The sequence below is a fragment of the Magnolia sinica genome, chromosome 15 (genome assembly GCF_029962835.1).
Source record: "Magnolia sinica isolate HGM2019 chromosome 15, MsV1, whole genome shotgun sequence".
In the NCBI taxonomy this organism is placed as follows: domain Eukaryota; kingdom Viridiplantae; phylum Streptophyta; class Magnoliopsida; order Magnoliales; family Magnoliaceae; genus Magnolia; species Magnolia sinica.
The window spans coordinates 38,126,097-38,139,582 of record NC_080587.1 but is presented as its reverse complement, the minus strand read 5'-3'; the positions used below and the strand labels follow the sequence as shown (position 1 = coordinate 38,139,582).

The 13,486-nt window shown below is 40.2% G+C and overlaps 1 protein-coding gene across 4 annotated transcripts in view; it reads right to left on the bottom strand.

The window, feature by feature from the left end:
• Positions 1–13,486, bottom strand: part of LOC131226650 (probable ADP-ribosylation factor GTPase-activating protein AGD11) — an 89,291-nt gene that overhangs the window by 64,924 nt on the left and 10,881 nt on the right. For all 4 annotated transcript variants that reach the window (XM_058222255.1, XM_058222258.1, XM_058222254.1 and 1 more), the window contains one exon: positions 1,126–1,201. In XM_058222255.1, coding sequence (XP_058078238.1) covers positions 1,126–1,201 — 76 coding nt within the window. The remainder of the gene's footprint in view (positions 1–1,125; positions 1,202–13,486) is intronic.

Below are 13,486 nucleotides of genomic sequence, written 5' to 3'. Positions count from 1 at the left end.
ATAACACATGTGCAAAGCTGCTCACGTAAGATGCATAGGTGAGCATGACTATATATATATATATATATATATAGAGAGAGAGAGAGAGAGAGAGAGAGAGAGAGAGAGCGCACTAGTTCTCATGAGAACATTTTTCAGAACTCATCACACGTGATGTGGGCCCAAAATTTGAATTGTCCATGTGATGTAGCACCCAATGAAACCCCCGAGGCCCGACTTTTACCCTTATCCAAAACTTTGGTGGGCCATGGCAAATGTGAGAGACAAATAAAGGGAAGAAACTATTTCCTTTTTCCATGTCCCACCAAAGTTTTGGATCAAGGTGAAAGTTGGGCCCTAGGTGTTTCATGGGGTGTTGCATCACATGGACGGTTCAGATTTTGGGCCCACAACACGTGTGATGAGTTCTGAAAAAGTTCTCACGAGTTCTCATGAGAACTGGTGTGCAAGTGAGCATTATATATATATATATATATATATATATATAAAATAAATAATTGGCTTCCAATGAAAATGTACCATGACAATCAAAGTGATCCATGTCTTGCATTTTATTATATGCTCATGAGAGAACAAAATGCAAGGAAATTGATTTTCGGTATGTAATGCAAAGACAAAGCAAGGATAGTAACCAAACCTACCTCAAAGATATCTTTCAAAAAGAAAAAAGAAAAAGGCCTCCAAGATTAAATCATAGATTAATGAATGCACTTGAAATGGACAGATTTGAGTCGCTTTAGTGCACACCGGAAATGATGAATCTCTCATCATTAGATTGAGTGCGAAAGAACGCAATATCAAATGAATCTATCTATATCAAAGGAATAAGGAATATTCCTCCAATCCTTTTATGACTTCTTAAGGGGCTTTTTCTTGTTGTTTTATATCATGATTAATATGCATGTATGTCTCTATGGTGTTAGCCAGAGAGTAATTTTCAACTCCATCCTTAAACACAGATTTCTGTACACTAAAAGCTTACATAATATAGACATGAGAACCTATTTTAGTTACATAAAAGTGCCTATTTAATTAACTTTTCAGTTGAAAACAGTGAGAGACTACTAGTAAATTAATGCAGTCCTCATAAACAGGATTGTAGAGAAATTAGTTCAGATTACATACCTTTGATATATGCACTCCAAGGCTTCTATGAACTCCGGAGCACTTGATGCAAATGAACGCTCCGAGACTTGTTGACCTGATCTCCATCAATTGATTTGGTCAAAAAACTAACTTTTGATAATTAATTAGAAAACTATTGATGATTCAGTCTGGGTACACCAATATCTTCAAAGCATGACTAAGTATCCTTTGCGAGAAAGAAAGTGTACACATGTTTACATGACTCATAATGACCTTAACCTCACCATAGATAGAAGAGAATCAGTGATGCGCCTAAGGCCACCTGATCATCCAATCAAGGTGCAGAAATAGCCGACTGTGTGATCAGGCGTCTCTTATTGTATAACAGGAAATCTCAGGCCCATACAAGATTCCAAACTGAAAATCAGGCGAATCCAACCATTGACATTGAAGAAAAAAGTACTTAGACCCAGTGTTCGAAGTATCGGTATCACTACAAGTTTTGATGGCCAGGGATACAAAAATAATATCGATATCGCTAATAATATCGCTGATAACCGGAAATGTGGGGAAAACAGTGAAATTTTCAGCGAAACTTCAAGAGATGTTAAAATGTACATATTTGCATATTTAGAAGCAAAACAATTACAAAAAGAATGGATACATAACAAGTTTCCATGTGATGGGGCCTTAAAAGCATATGTTGTTGTAAGAAATTAGTCCAACCATCCCATCCAACCTTCCATCCAAACATCCATCGATATTTCAAAATATCAACAACATTTGATATTTCACCAAGAAATCGTCAACAATAGAAAAGAAAACGAAAGATTGTGGTCTCAATATCATGCGTGTTGCGATCTCGATAATATCGAGATATTATTAATATTATCAATGACAAATTGAACACTACATACAACCATGTGCCCAAGAGAAAAAAATTGAAATAATTTATTTTCTAATAAACAGAATTCTGGTGATATCAATACGTGTGCAATATTATTGAAATATCGTCAATACACTTATGATACAAGCATTGCCTAAAATTTACATAGTCGAAAATATTGGTGATACATTGGCGATATTGATGCATTAGCAATATAAGCGACACCTAGAATTTACATAGTTGAAAATATTGACGATTACATTAGCAATATTGTATGTTGGCGATACTTAGCGATACATTGCTAATACTTAGAATTTCTTATACTACCAGCGTTATCGGTATGGCTACCAGTGTTATCGATATCGTTGAGCTAGAGATAAAGATAATATCGGAGATATTTCGAAAATATCAAAGATAATTTGAACACTGCTTAGACCATATCAATGGTCCAGATTAATATGATTGACTATCTGGATCAAATCACAGGTCCTTTATGGTTAATCAATGGTCTAATTAGACTATCGGACTGTAACGTCTCGGAAAAATCCGTACAAGGACCCGAGTACCACCTCAGGCAGAAATCACCCAGGACCAAATCCTTTAGAAATTAGGTTAATATTAGCAAGTGCTAAACTAGAGTGCTTATGAAATTAGCACTAATCACTTTAAATATGATCTGCAAGACCCAAACTGTGCAGAATCATTGACGCTACATTACCCTGAAATCTAGAATCCAACCCTAAACCCGGTTGCTCTCGGGAGCATCTTGAAACTTCGTATCGGACCTGTACCGCACGTCGAAAGTCCGATGACCGCAAAACTATACAGTTATGACCGCATGACTGGACTTGACAACCCCCTCAGAAATCAAGTCCTAACTGTATCTAGAAATGCACAACTTGAGCCCAGAGCGAAGTATGTGAGAAACGTGAAAATATTTAGAAATAAAAATCCGAATTTAAGTAATCAGAGTCATGTCGCTTGCGGGCCAAATATAAGGATTCAGACCGTCAGAATCTGACCCAAATACACCCTCGGATCAGGAGAAATGTCCCACATATGTCGGTGTACTTGTGACCCTGATCGAGTGACCGTGACCGTTGAACTGAAACTGGTCGGCCACGGCTGATCTGTAAATCCGATCGGAACGAAAACTCAGCCTGACCTAGATCCATGGTCAGGGAGCTTAAGTCCGACCGCATGTGGAAAAGGGGCCACCAGAAGTGCTCCGTTGGACCAGAACAGTCCATATTTGGATATAACCTAAGTATACCCTGGCCCTGGGGCCATTTCCATCAAACCTGGGCCTATATAAGGACCTTAAACCCTCACTCTCTCACCCCAAACGAATTTGAGAAAATCCTAGGAGAGAGATAAGAGAAAAGAGAAGGGAAAAGAGAGGAAGTGAGAGTGAGAGTTGGAGATACTTCCTGGGATTCGATCCCGCTACTCCACGCATTCAACCGCCACTCCTGTATCGCTATACAGGCGATTCCGATTCCGTACTTAGGTAAGAAAACCTAACCCTAACTTGTTTTAGGGTTTCTAACTATTGTAATAGATGAAATAGCTAACCTATTCCCTGATATAGGTTATTGTGTGTCGTATACAAGACTTAACTTTTAAAACTGAGTTCGCTACGAGTCTACCGGCGAAAGGTGCAAACTATAAACGTATAGGTTATGGTTTTCAAGGCTTTCAATGTCGGTTAATGGTTTATTACTGATGTGGGTGCTATTTCACATGCCAAATGCGATGTTTGTTTCGCGTTTCAGATATATATGAACTATATGGAGTTTAGGGTATTCCATGTATTTGTAGAAAGGGTCGTATACATATGGAATTTGAACATGTGTTTGCCATGATTAATTGTCGAGTAGTTATGCTAGTTGTATGTGTAACAACTCCTTGGCGAAAGGATTTGCCCTAAGACGTGCTATCACCAACATACATCATGTATGTTGGAATATGTAGTCTAAGTGTTTGTAGAAATGTCTGAATGATCAGGCATGTAGTAAATTGTAGTTTATATGGGCGTTGAGAAGAGATTCTCAACTACCTTAATGATGTGTATGATTTCCTCCATATAACTTACATTCTTTGTCTGTTTACTTAGGAACTACATATGTGTGAATTCATGTTTAAGTTGAAATCCATCAAATGCTCACATGCTTGTATGATTGGAATTGTCGATCCATTACTGTTCGGATTAGCTTGTATGATTATCTGTTATAATTGAATGTGTTTGGAACTATGAAATGGTCCAGGCAATCGGTAATAGGTTCTGATTTGGTGGCTGAGGTTGTCTCGCCACATAGGAAGTGACCGATGAATCTGAGCCGTACTTGGGATGTTGGCAGTGGTTAGGCCACACGGAGTGCTTATGCACTTCATGTCGGTCAACTCAACGTGCGCTCGTACCAGTCGAGCTCGTCAAGTAACCCGATTGACCCGATGTATGTTCACCATGTATGGACGCTACTGCTTGAATCTAAGGTACCAAACTCACAAGTGAAAACCCTTTAAACCTTGGTACCTTGATCCGCTAAGACTCATGAGCTGGGCATGGTGGTATGGGACACCGTGGTCGAGCTGGCGGCCTACGCTGGGGTGACGAGCCTCCCCGTAGTGACCAGTGAGCAACCCAAACTCGTGAGCCGAATACGGTGGTATGGGACACTGTATTCAAGCTGTTGGCCTACACTGATAAGGTGACGAACCCTTTGTAGTGACCTCGAGCGTACGCTAAGACTGCATAGAGGAGACGAGCCCTTACGTAGCAACAAGAGTACACTAGGCCTGCACTGATAAGGTGACGAGCCCTTTGCAGCAACCTAGAACCGTATCATCGTATGAGATTTACTAGGATTGACGACCCTAGAATGGATCATCATTTGGAAATTGATATAAGGGAGGTACCTTAGCTTCTCAATCCTGCTGTATGAAAAGGACTAATAAGAACTTGGTAATCATGTTCATGCACCGCACTGCATGTGCCATTTGGCGTTGGGCAGAGCACTGAGGAAGTGACTGACATGCGCGACCGTTAGATGAAGATCGTAGAGGGAGTGCAGGCGAGGGCATGCATCATTTATTCATACCATTCTTGCATTAATCAGAGTACTTAGAAACGTTTGATTGTATTGCTTTATCATTACTGCTTGACTGAATTGATAACATGTTAACCTTTGCTTTATTGTTCCACTGAGTTGATCACTCACTCCCACGTTACGGGATGGTGTTGTACACACCAACCAGACTCTGTCTTAGCTGCAGATGGAGACCCGACTAATGAGGCGGAGGCAGACTTTGTCGACGATGAGGATGCCTTCTCATATATGCAGTTTTCAGGCGGGTTCGTATAGACCGTTCTGATCGGCGGGGCTTCAGGGTTATATTTGTAGTGGACTATTACATTTTTGACATTTTGTAATTTGAAACAATACATGTAATTATTGACCTGGCAATGCGTACATACTTTGGGGACTTATACTGGTTTATAAAGTTATACGTATTCGTTTCAGTCTTCCGCTCGCGTATTACAACTGTCCCTGGATTATGTTTTGCTGATTTGGCTTAATCTTATTCATGTTTTATGCACTAATACAGACAACATTTAATCATCATTAAATATGTTGCATAAGTGATGCATTGGAACTCGAGAGTTGGACTTTTACTCGACCCCCGATTTTCAGGGCGTTACACGGACACATCAATAGAATTGGACATTAATGACCGATTGGACTGTGGGGCCCCACTAGTTTGATTGTACCTTTACACAAACCACAGAGCCCTTTTGTGTTGTTTGTATAATCCGCACAGCACTGTAACCCATATTGTTTTATATAGTGTTGGCCCTCAACAAGTTGTACATTTCCAAAGTAGTTTTCTATTCGAGTTATATTTCCTTCCCTTTGTTGCAAGTGTTATTTAGAAACAATATATGTGGACCAATGGAGTCAGAAGATTCATTCTCAAAGCTTCTTAGATAGTTTTGTAACATAAGGCAAGAGTTTGGATGGATGGATGCTTGATCGTTAGATTAATTAAAGTTATTTCCCCTACTTTCCTGACATGTGATCATAGCACTAGCCACTAGGAGAGTGATTCATCTAGAATATATGAGTGTGATTGCTCCAGATCCCTTTGGTCTGATTCCTAAGGCTTCTTGTGGAGTGATTCCACTTTTATCTTTATTTAAGTGCTGCAAATATGGATTTTTATCAAGTTTCTAACAATTGTTTGGAGGACTGAACTTCAATATATACATACACATCACTCTTCCATTGGAATTCAATTCTTCTTATTTTTATTTTGGTATCGAAGCAAGTTCTTTCCTAGGGAACCTGTATTTTCCCTTTTCCCCTTTACCCTTTTCATCCCATTATCTTCTCACCCCACCTTTTCATTTCCGCCTTTCCCCAAGTCTTTTTCTTTTTATCTTCCCCTTTTCCCCAAATTTATACAATGGCCACAAACCTAACCCTAAATATTGTCCCAAATTCCACAAATTCTCAATTGGAACTCAAAACCGTAAACCAAATCCCTAACCATAACTCTATCCAAAGAAGTCTTATAGCTAACCGTGACCCTTTTCACGATATCAACAACCACTTCCAGACCAACCTTAGACCCTATTCCTTTCCCTACTCCCAACTGCAATCCCTGTCTAGCCCCAAACTCTGATTTTGGTAAAACCAAATCCCAGTTACTTAAATCCTAATTTGAATTAACCCAAATTCTATTTCCAGTCCCCAAATACTTCAATTCCTCAAAACTTAAATTCCATGTACAATCCCATAACTTACCACAGCCCTTATACACCCCAAAATTTCTGTCTAAACCCCAATTAATCTCCAAACCCCAACCCGATAACCTAAACAGTTTCCAAACCACACATTAACCCTTAAACCAGTTATTTACCCTAGCCAATTTGCAGTCTCAAGTCTCAACATGTCCAGAATAATACAGCCTGCAAACAGTACGCATTTAGGAGTCCAAATGTTGCAAAAAACAACGATACATATGATATGTCACCCCAAATCCAAATGCACAACTTAGGAGAAAAAAAAATTTTGTCAAGTACTAGGTACACAACGACTCATTCAATTACTACAACATTTAACTAATAGAACTAGCATCAACCTCATTTGATAATCATTCGAGCTTACAAACCAATACTTGTTCCCAATACAAATATTACAATAAATGCTTCCAAAAATAAACTTAGCAAAGTATCCTCAGGTCCATGCCAAGCTATCACTGTGGGTTAACTTTTCCTGAAGATTGAATACAACAACGTGGGTGAGCTTAATAAGCCCAGTGAGTACATCTCTATGCATGTGAGATCATTATAATGCAATAACCAACACATCTCAGTATAGTTAATTTCATTGAACAACCAGGGCCATTTTATGCCAATTGGCCAAAACTTTCCCAACCACTATCCAACCTTGACAGTGGGAACCTGTTGCACACCCAATGTGCTCACCCAACCCAGCTCGACAAAAGGGAACCCCTTTTATCGCAACATATGTTGTAAGACCTCTTGCAACTTGTACTCACCCCACCCGGCCCAACTATCTTAGCCTTGTAATAAAAGGTGTGTGCGTGCATGCGTGCGTGTGTGTGTGTGTGTTTGTTGCCCTAATACACTAAGGAGCTTCTCTTTATACTCTATCTCCTCACAGCCCTTCCTCTTGCTCCTCTCCTTTTCTCCTGCATTCCTCTTATACCTAAAACTTAGAAGTTGGTTGGTTCCACAGGGATCTACTAATGTCAGTAACTGTACAACTAACGTCAGCATATGTATTGTTCGTATGCACTGTTTGGGTTTTTTTTTTTTTTTTTTTTTTTTTTTAAATCGAGAAGGACATGGTTTAATACCATCTCGAATTTAAAAGATTCATGGTGATTTTTGCAAGATTTTTTTAGATCATTTGGGGTATGTTTGAGCTAGTTTTTACATTCAAAAGAAAACTCCCAAATTTCTAATTTTCGTCGATTCTTCTCAAATCAGTGGTTGTTTCTCGTGCTTCTCTTCTTATGGTGGGTCGAATTGATTGTCTTTACCTGCTCGGGGTGACATTTTAGAATGAAAAGTGGATTTGGTGGTGTTTTCAGGGCCAAAATGTGGACCAGCAATGCCATTTTGGGGCCTTGGTGGGTCTAAACATACACCAGAGCTCACGATGTATGCTATGTTGTTTAGCCTGCTCTTGTGAAGTGTGTGTTGCTGGTCTCAGCCATCTCTTCGTCTTTGCTACTTTTGGACCTCCAGGCCACCATCTCAGTTTTTGTCAACTTGTTGGTTTTTGGTTTTTTTTTTTTTGGCCTCTTGTGCCTCCTTTTTTAGTGATTTTCCCTTTGGGTTTGTCTTGGTGGGCCCTTATAGAGGACAAGATTGGTTCGAGCTCTGGTTTAGGATCTTTAGAATCCCATCCCTTATCCATCACAATGATAAGGTTGAATGGTAATAACTACCTGCAGTGGGCTCAATCTGTGAAGTTGTTTTTAGGAGGAAGAGATAAACTTTCTTATATCTTAGAAGAAGCACCAAATTCTACGGATGGAAATTTCAAGACTTGAACCAAGAAAACCACCAAGTCATGGCCCGGCTACTTAACAGTATGGAACCTACTGTAAGCAATTTTGTTGTGTTCCTTAACCCAGCAAAAAAGGATGTGGGACACCCTTCATGATATGTACTTAGAAGCCCAGAATGTTTCCAGAATCTTTCAGTTGACTTCAAATATCGGGAAATTTCAATAGGATTCAAGATCCCCGAAGGAGTACTTTTCAGCTCTTCCAAGTATGTGGGATGAGTTAGATCTCTATCATCCTCTCCCTTCCCATTGTACAATGGACCATGAAAATGCATGGATGCAATGTGAGAAAACTTGAATAATGCAATTTCTCCTTGGCCTTAACTCTGAGTATGATAGTGTTCAGAAGTAGATTAGTCATGAACCCTCTTCCCCCTCTCACAACTACTTATGCTATGTGTCAGAGGGTAGATACGTCATCTAACTTTGCATTTGTTCTGCCTAATCGATCTGCATATGCTACTGGGGACTGACCCTCCTTTACCCATAGTTCTAGAGCTCCAATGTGGAGTGCGAAAGGACGTGGACGTGAGAGTGGTTCAGTTAGCCAAGGCAACGGCCATGATACTGATCTTGGCAGCCATGGTAGTCGTGGATGTGGACGTACTAGACCTCGTACTTGTACACATTGCGGTGGCACAAATCACTCCGTCGAGAGATGTTAGGATCACGTTGGCCGTCCATCTTGAGCCAGCATGTCTATCGTCAGCAGTTCCTCCATCAACACCGAACAGACTCCACAAACGACTGCAATAGAGAAGTCTTCCACGGGTGAATGTTCTTTTGTCTTGTGAGGCTTATGATGCATTGGTGAGACTCCATGTTCGAAAGGTTCCTGAACCTTCCAAAGACACTGTAGCCCAGTCAGGTACTGCTCTCCACATGTTGTCTTCCTCTTCTCCTTGGGTCATTAACTTTGGAGCTACTTCCCATATGATTGGTAAGTCTCACCTATTTAGCTCTTATCTTGCTTCCAATCAGTCTCATTTTATTATAATTGCTGATGGAAATCTAACTCTTGTATCTGGAACTGGTCCGTCAAGCTTTCTCCTTCCATGCAGTTGTCATATGTTTTACGTGTTCCTCGTTTTCCCCTCAATCTCTTATCTGTCAGTTCTCTTATAAAAACCTTGAATTATTTAGTAACCTTCTTTCCCTATCATTGTGTGTTTCAGGACCTCTAGACGAAGCAGATGATTGGTGGGGGGCCGTGAGCTTGATGGAATTTACCTCCTAAACGATGCACTTGTGATAGACTCTAGTGCCTTGTCCTTAGACAGGGAGTTTGTGTCCCGATGGCATTGCCGCTTAGGGCACCATTCTTGTCTAGGTCAAAACTTTTGTTCCCTTCAATTTCCATATCTCAAACTTTATGTTGTGACACTTGTGAGTTCTCCAAACATAACCGATCTGTCTTTCCTCCTAGCTAATCAAAGAGGAGATCCAAACCGTTTGATCCACTCCGATGTTTAGGGTCCCACTCCTGTTATTTCTACCTCTAGATATAAATATTTTTTCACCCTTATTGATGACTGCACTCGAATGACATGGGTTTATCTACTAAAATTCAAGCAAGAAGATTTTGATGTGTTTAAAGTATTTTATAATGAGGCGGTTACCCAATTTCAATGTCCCATTAAGATTTTACACACTGACAAAGGGGCCGAGTACATGTCGCATGCCTTTCTATCCTTTCTGCAGGATCACGGGATTTTATCTAGTACTTCATGTCCACGAACTCCTTAATAAAATGACGAATCTAAGCAAAAGAACTGTCACCTTCTTGAAGTCACCCGTGCTCTCCTATTCGGTATGAATCTTCCTAAACATTTTTTGGATGATGCCTTGCTTACTGTTGTGTTTCTAATTAATCGCATTCCCTCTCGCATATTATCACACAAGTCTTCATTCAAAATTTTGCATTTTCATGATAAACCCTTCCTTTTACCTCCTAAGTTTTTTTTATATACATGTTTTGTTTAGATTCTTGATGGCGGTAATGACAAGTTGAGTCCTAGGGCTATTAAGCGTGTCTTCTTAGGTTACTCTCGATCACAAAAGGGGTATATATGTTATGATCCTGTAACTACTAAGAGATTTATTTACCGATGTGACATTCTTTGAAGACATTCCGTATTAGGGAAATCCCTACAAAATCATCTTACTAGTTAGGGGGAGCTTGTGCAGTCTAACTCAATACCTCTTCCAGTATCTAGCCTAGATGATACTCCCACGCTGCTTGTCTCAAAGCTTATCCTTGTGTATCATCAAGGAACTAAATCCTCCATTGATCAGCAGCCCATCATCTAATTTGCTCCAGCTAGTGGTTCAAGTATAAACTTTATCTCTCTTGATGATCTTCCCATCGCCTTGCATAAACATCCCCGTTCATGCACAAAGTATCCATTAGCAAGTGGATATTAGCAAGTTTGTTGCACACATTATCCCTTCGATTGGGGTTCTGACGTAGGACAACTAATCACTTGCTCTAAAAGCTCGAACTGATAGAGCGTGGCAAATAAATCCTTTTATCTCATAGCCCAAGTCAGGCCCTCACCCGAACCCCCCTCGTGTGCCCCACTTCACATGGTTCTTGCCTCACACGGGCCGCCCACCCCAAGTGTGCCCCCGCTTCACACAGGCTACCCCATTCAAGCCCAGTGTGAAAATGCCATGTGTTAATCATCCCCAGTGAGACGTCTTGAACACGAGACCTGCTCTGATACCACTTTTGACGCAGGACAACTAACCACTTGCTCTAAAAGCTCAGACTGATAGAGCTTGGCGAATCAATTCCTTTATCTCATAGCCCAAGTCAAGCCCTCGGCCAAACCCCCCTCGTGGGCCCCACTTCACATGGGTCCCACCTCACACGGGCCGCCCACCCCAAGTGTGCCCACGCTTCGCACAGGCCACCCCACTAGAGCTCAGTGTGAAAATGCCCATACATTAGGTTCAGTTCTTTTTTGTTACATTGATAAGAATCCCATTGCTTTAAGATTAAAACATAAGAATGCATTATCAATACAGAAAGAATTTGATGAGGATTTCAAGTAAAGTACGCAACCTAAATAGTAATTAAAAATAGCAAAAGTAATAAATTAGCCCCATTGGTCATTTAAAAATGATTTAGTTTCTAGCACACATACAGAAATAGAGTCCTTATACTAATTTCAATATTTGGTAATTTCATAAATCTCACAAAGACAACATATAGCTCAATAGTCCAAATTTACGTGTTAGAAACATGGATTTCTAGCACTAACAAATCTATAGAAGACATTTTCATCATCATAGCCTTGTCCCAGCTATTTAGAGTCAACAATAGGAATTATTCCCCACAGGCTCGCACTAGGAAAAACTCAATTGTTGGTAGTGGGCAATCATAGTCTCTTTAAAAGGTGCAAAATTGATGGTAGTTCAAGTATACTTGTATTACTTATCAAAAGTTTCACAATTGTTGGTAATGCAAGTCTACACAGGAGTAGAATCATCAAAATGCTGCACAATAGTAGGTAGAAAAAGCTAGCCTTCCCCAATCTAGGAAAAACAATCTAATACCCTGGAATCCCAACTATGCAAAAGGGTAACTAGATCCAGAGTAATGTAGCCCTAAGGATGAATAATCAAGTACATACCACTTCTACAGCTAGATCTTGCGATATCACTCTCACAAGTAATATCAGCCTCCAACACTTATATCCTCAACAGATTTAAGGTTTTCAAATTTGTCGATGGACATATCTGAATTTCATTCTCTCGGCTTCTTTTAGCCACTTAAGCTTCAAACTCAAAATATGATGGGTGAACCCACTTATTGGCTCATTCCAATTTCCCCGAGCACTCTAAGAAAACCTTGATGAATCCACATATTTTTTTAATTTGAATAGCTTAGGACCCCTAGAACCATCGAAAAGCATGGATCACTATATTAATCAAAAGAAAAGCATGGTCCGTATTTGTTATACACAAATGGACAACATGAGATGAGAATAAATTAGGAAGCCACTGAGACCACATCTCCACAACAACAAGACCTTAGCAATATTAGACGCATCTAAAGTTTTAAAACATGGGATGAAATACGCCATCTTAGAGAAGCAGTCCACAACAACAAAAATGGAATCGTGCTTTTTAATCGTCTTGGAAAGCCCAAGCATGAAATCCATGTTAATGTTTTGCCACAAAGCATGTGGCACAGGTAATGGCATATATAATCCGGAATTTTTCTTTTGCTACTTTGTCATCTAACATGTTCTACACTGCCTTAAAATTCTAGCGACATCTTGCTTGAGACTTGGCCAGTAGAAAAGATCCTCTACGAGAGCAGTAGTCTTATCGCGACCAAAGTGGCCAGCTATCCCTCCCGAATGAAGCTCCTAGACAAGGAATTCACGAAGGGATGTGCGGGGAATACATAAACAAATTCCTTTAAATAGGAATCCATCTCTCAACACGAAATCTCCCGCACTTTTTTAATCACTCGAGAGTGACGTATAGGTACCCCCAAAATCTGGACATGTGGGGTAATCGTCTCTCAGTTGCTCAAAGCCGACAACTCCTACACTCAAAGAATTGAACAACACCACTTTACGGCTAAGGGCATCAGCTGGTTTGTTCGCTACTCTGACCTCGTGTTTCAAGACAAACGAATACTCTTGAAGGAACGCAACCCACTTAGCATGCCTTGGTTTAAGTTTCTTTTGTGAGTGAAGATAACGTAAGGCCTCAGGATTAGGGAATAAGACAAATTCCTACGGTAGGAAGTAGTGGCGCCAATGTCTCAAAGACTGCACTACCGCATAGAACTCCTTGTCATAGGTAGAGTATCTTTGTTTTGCCTCATTCAGTTTCTCATTGAAATAGGCAACAAGATGACCCTCTTGACTCAGGACTCCACTTATACTAA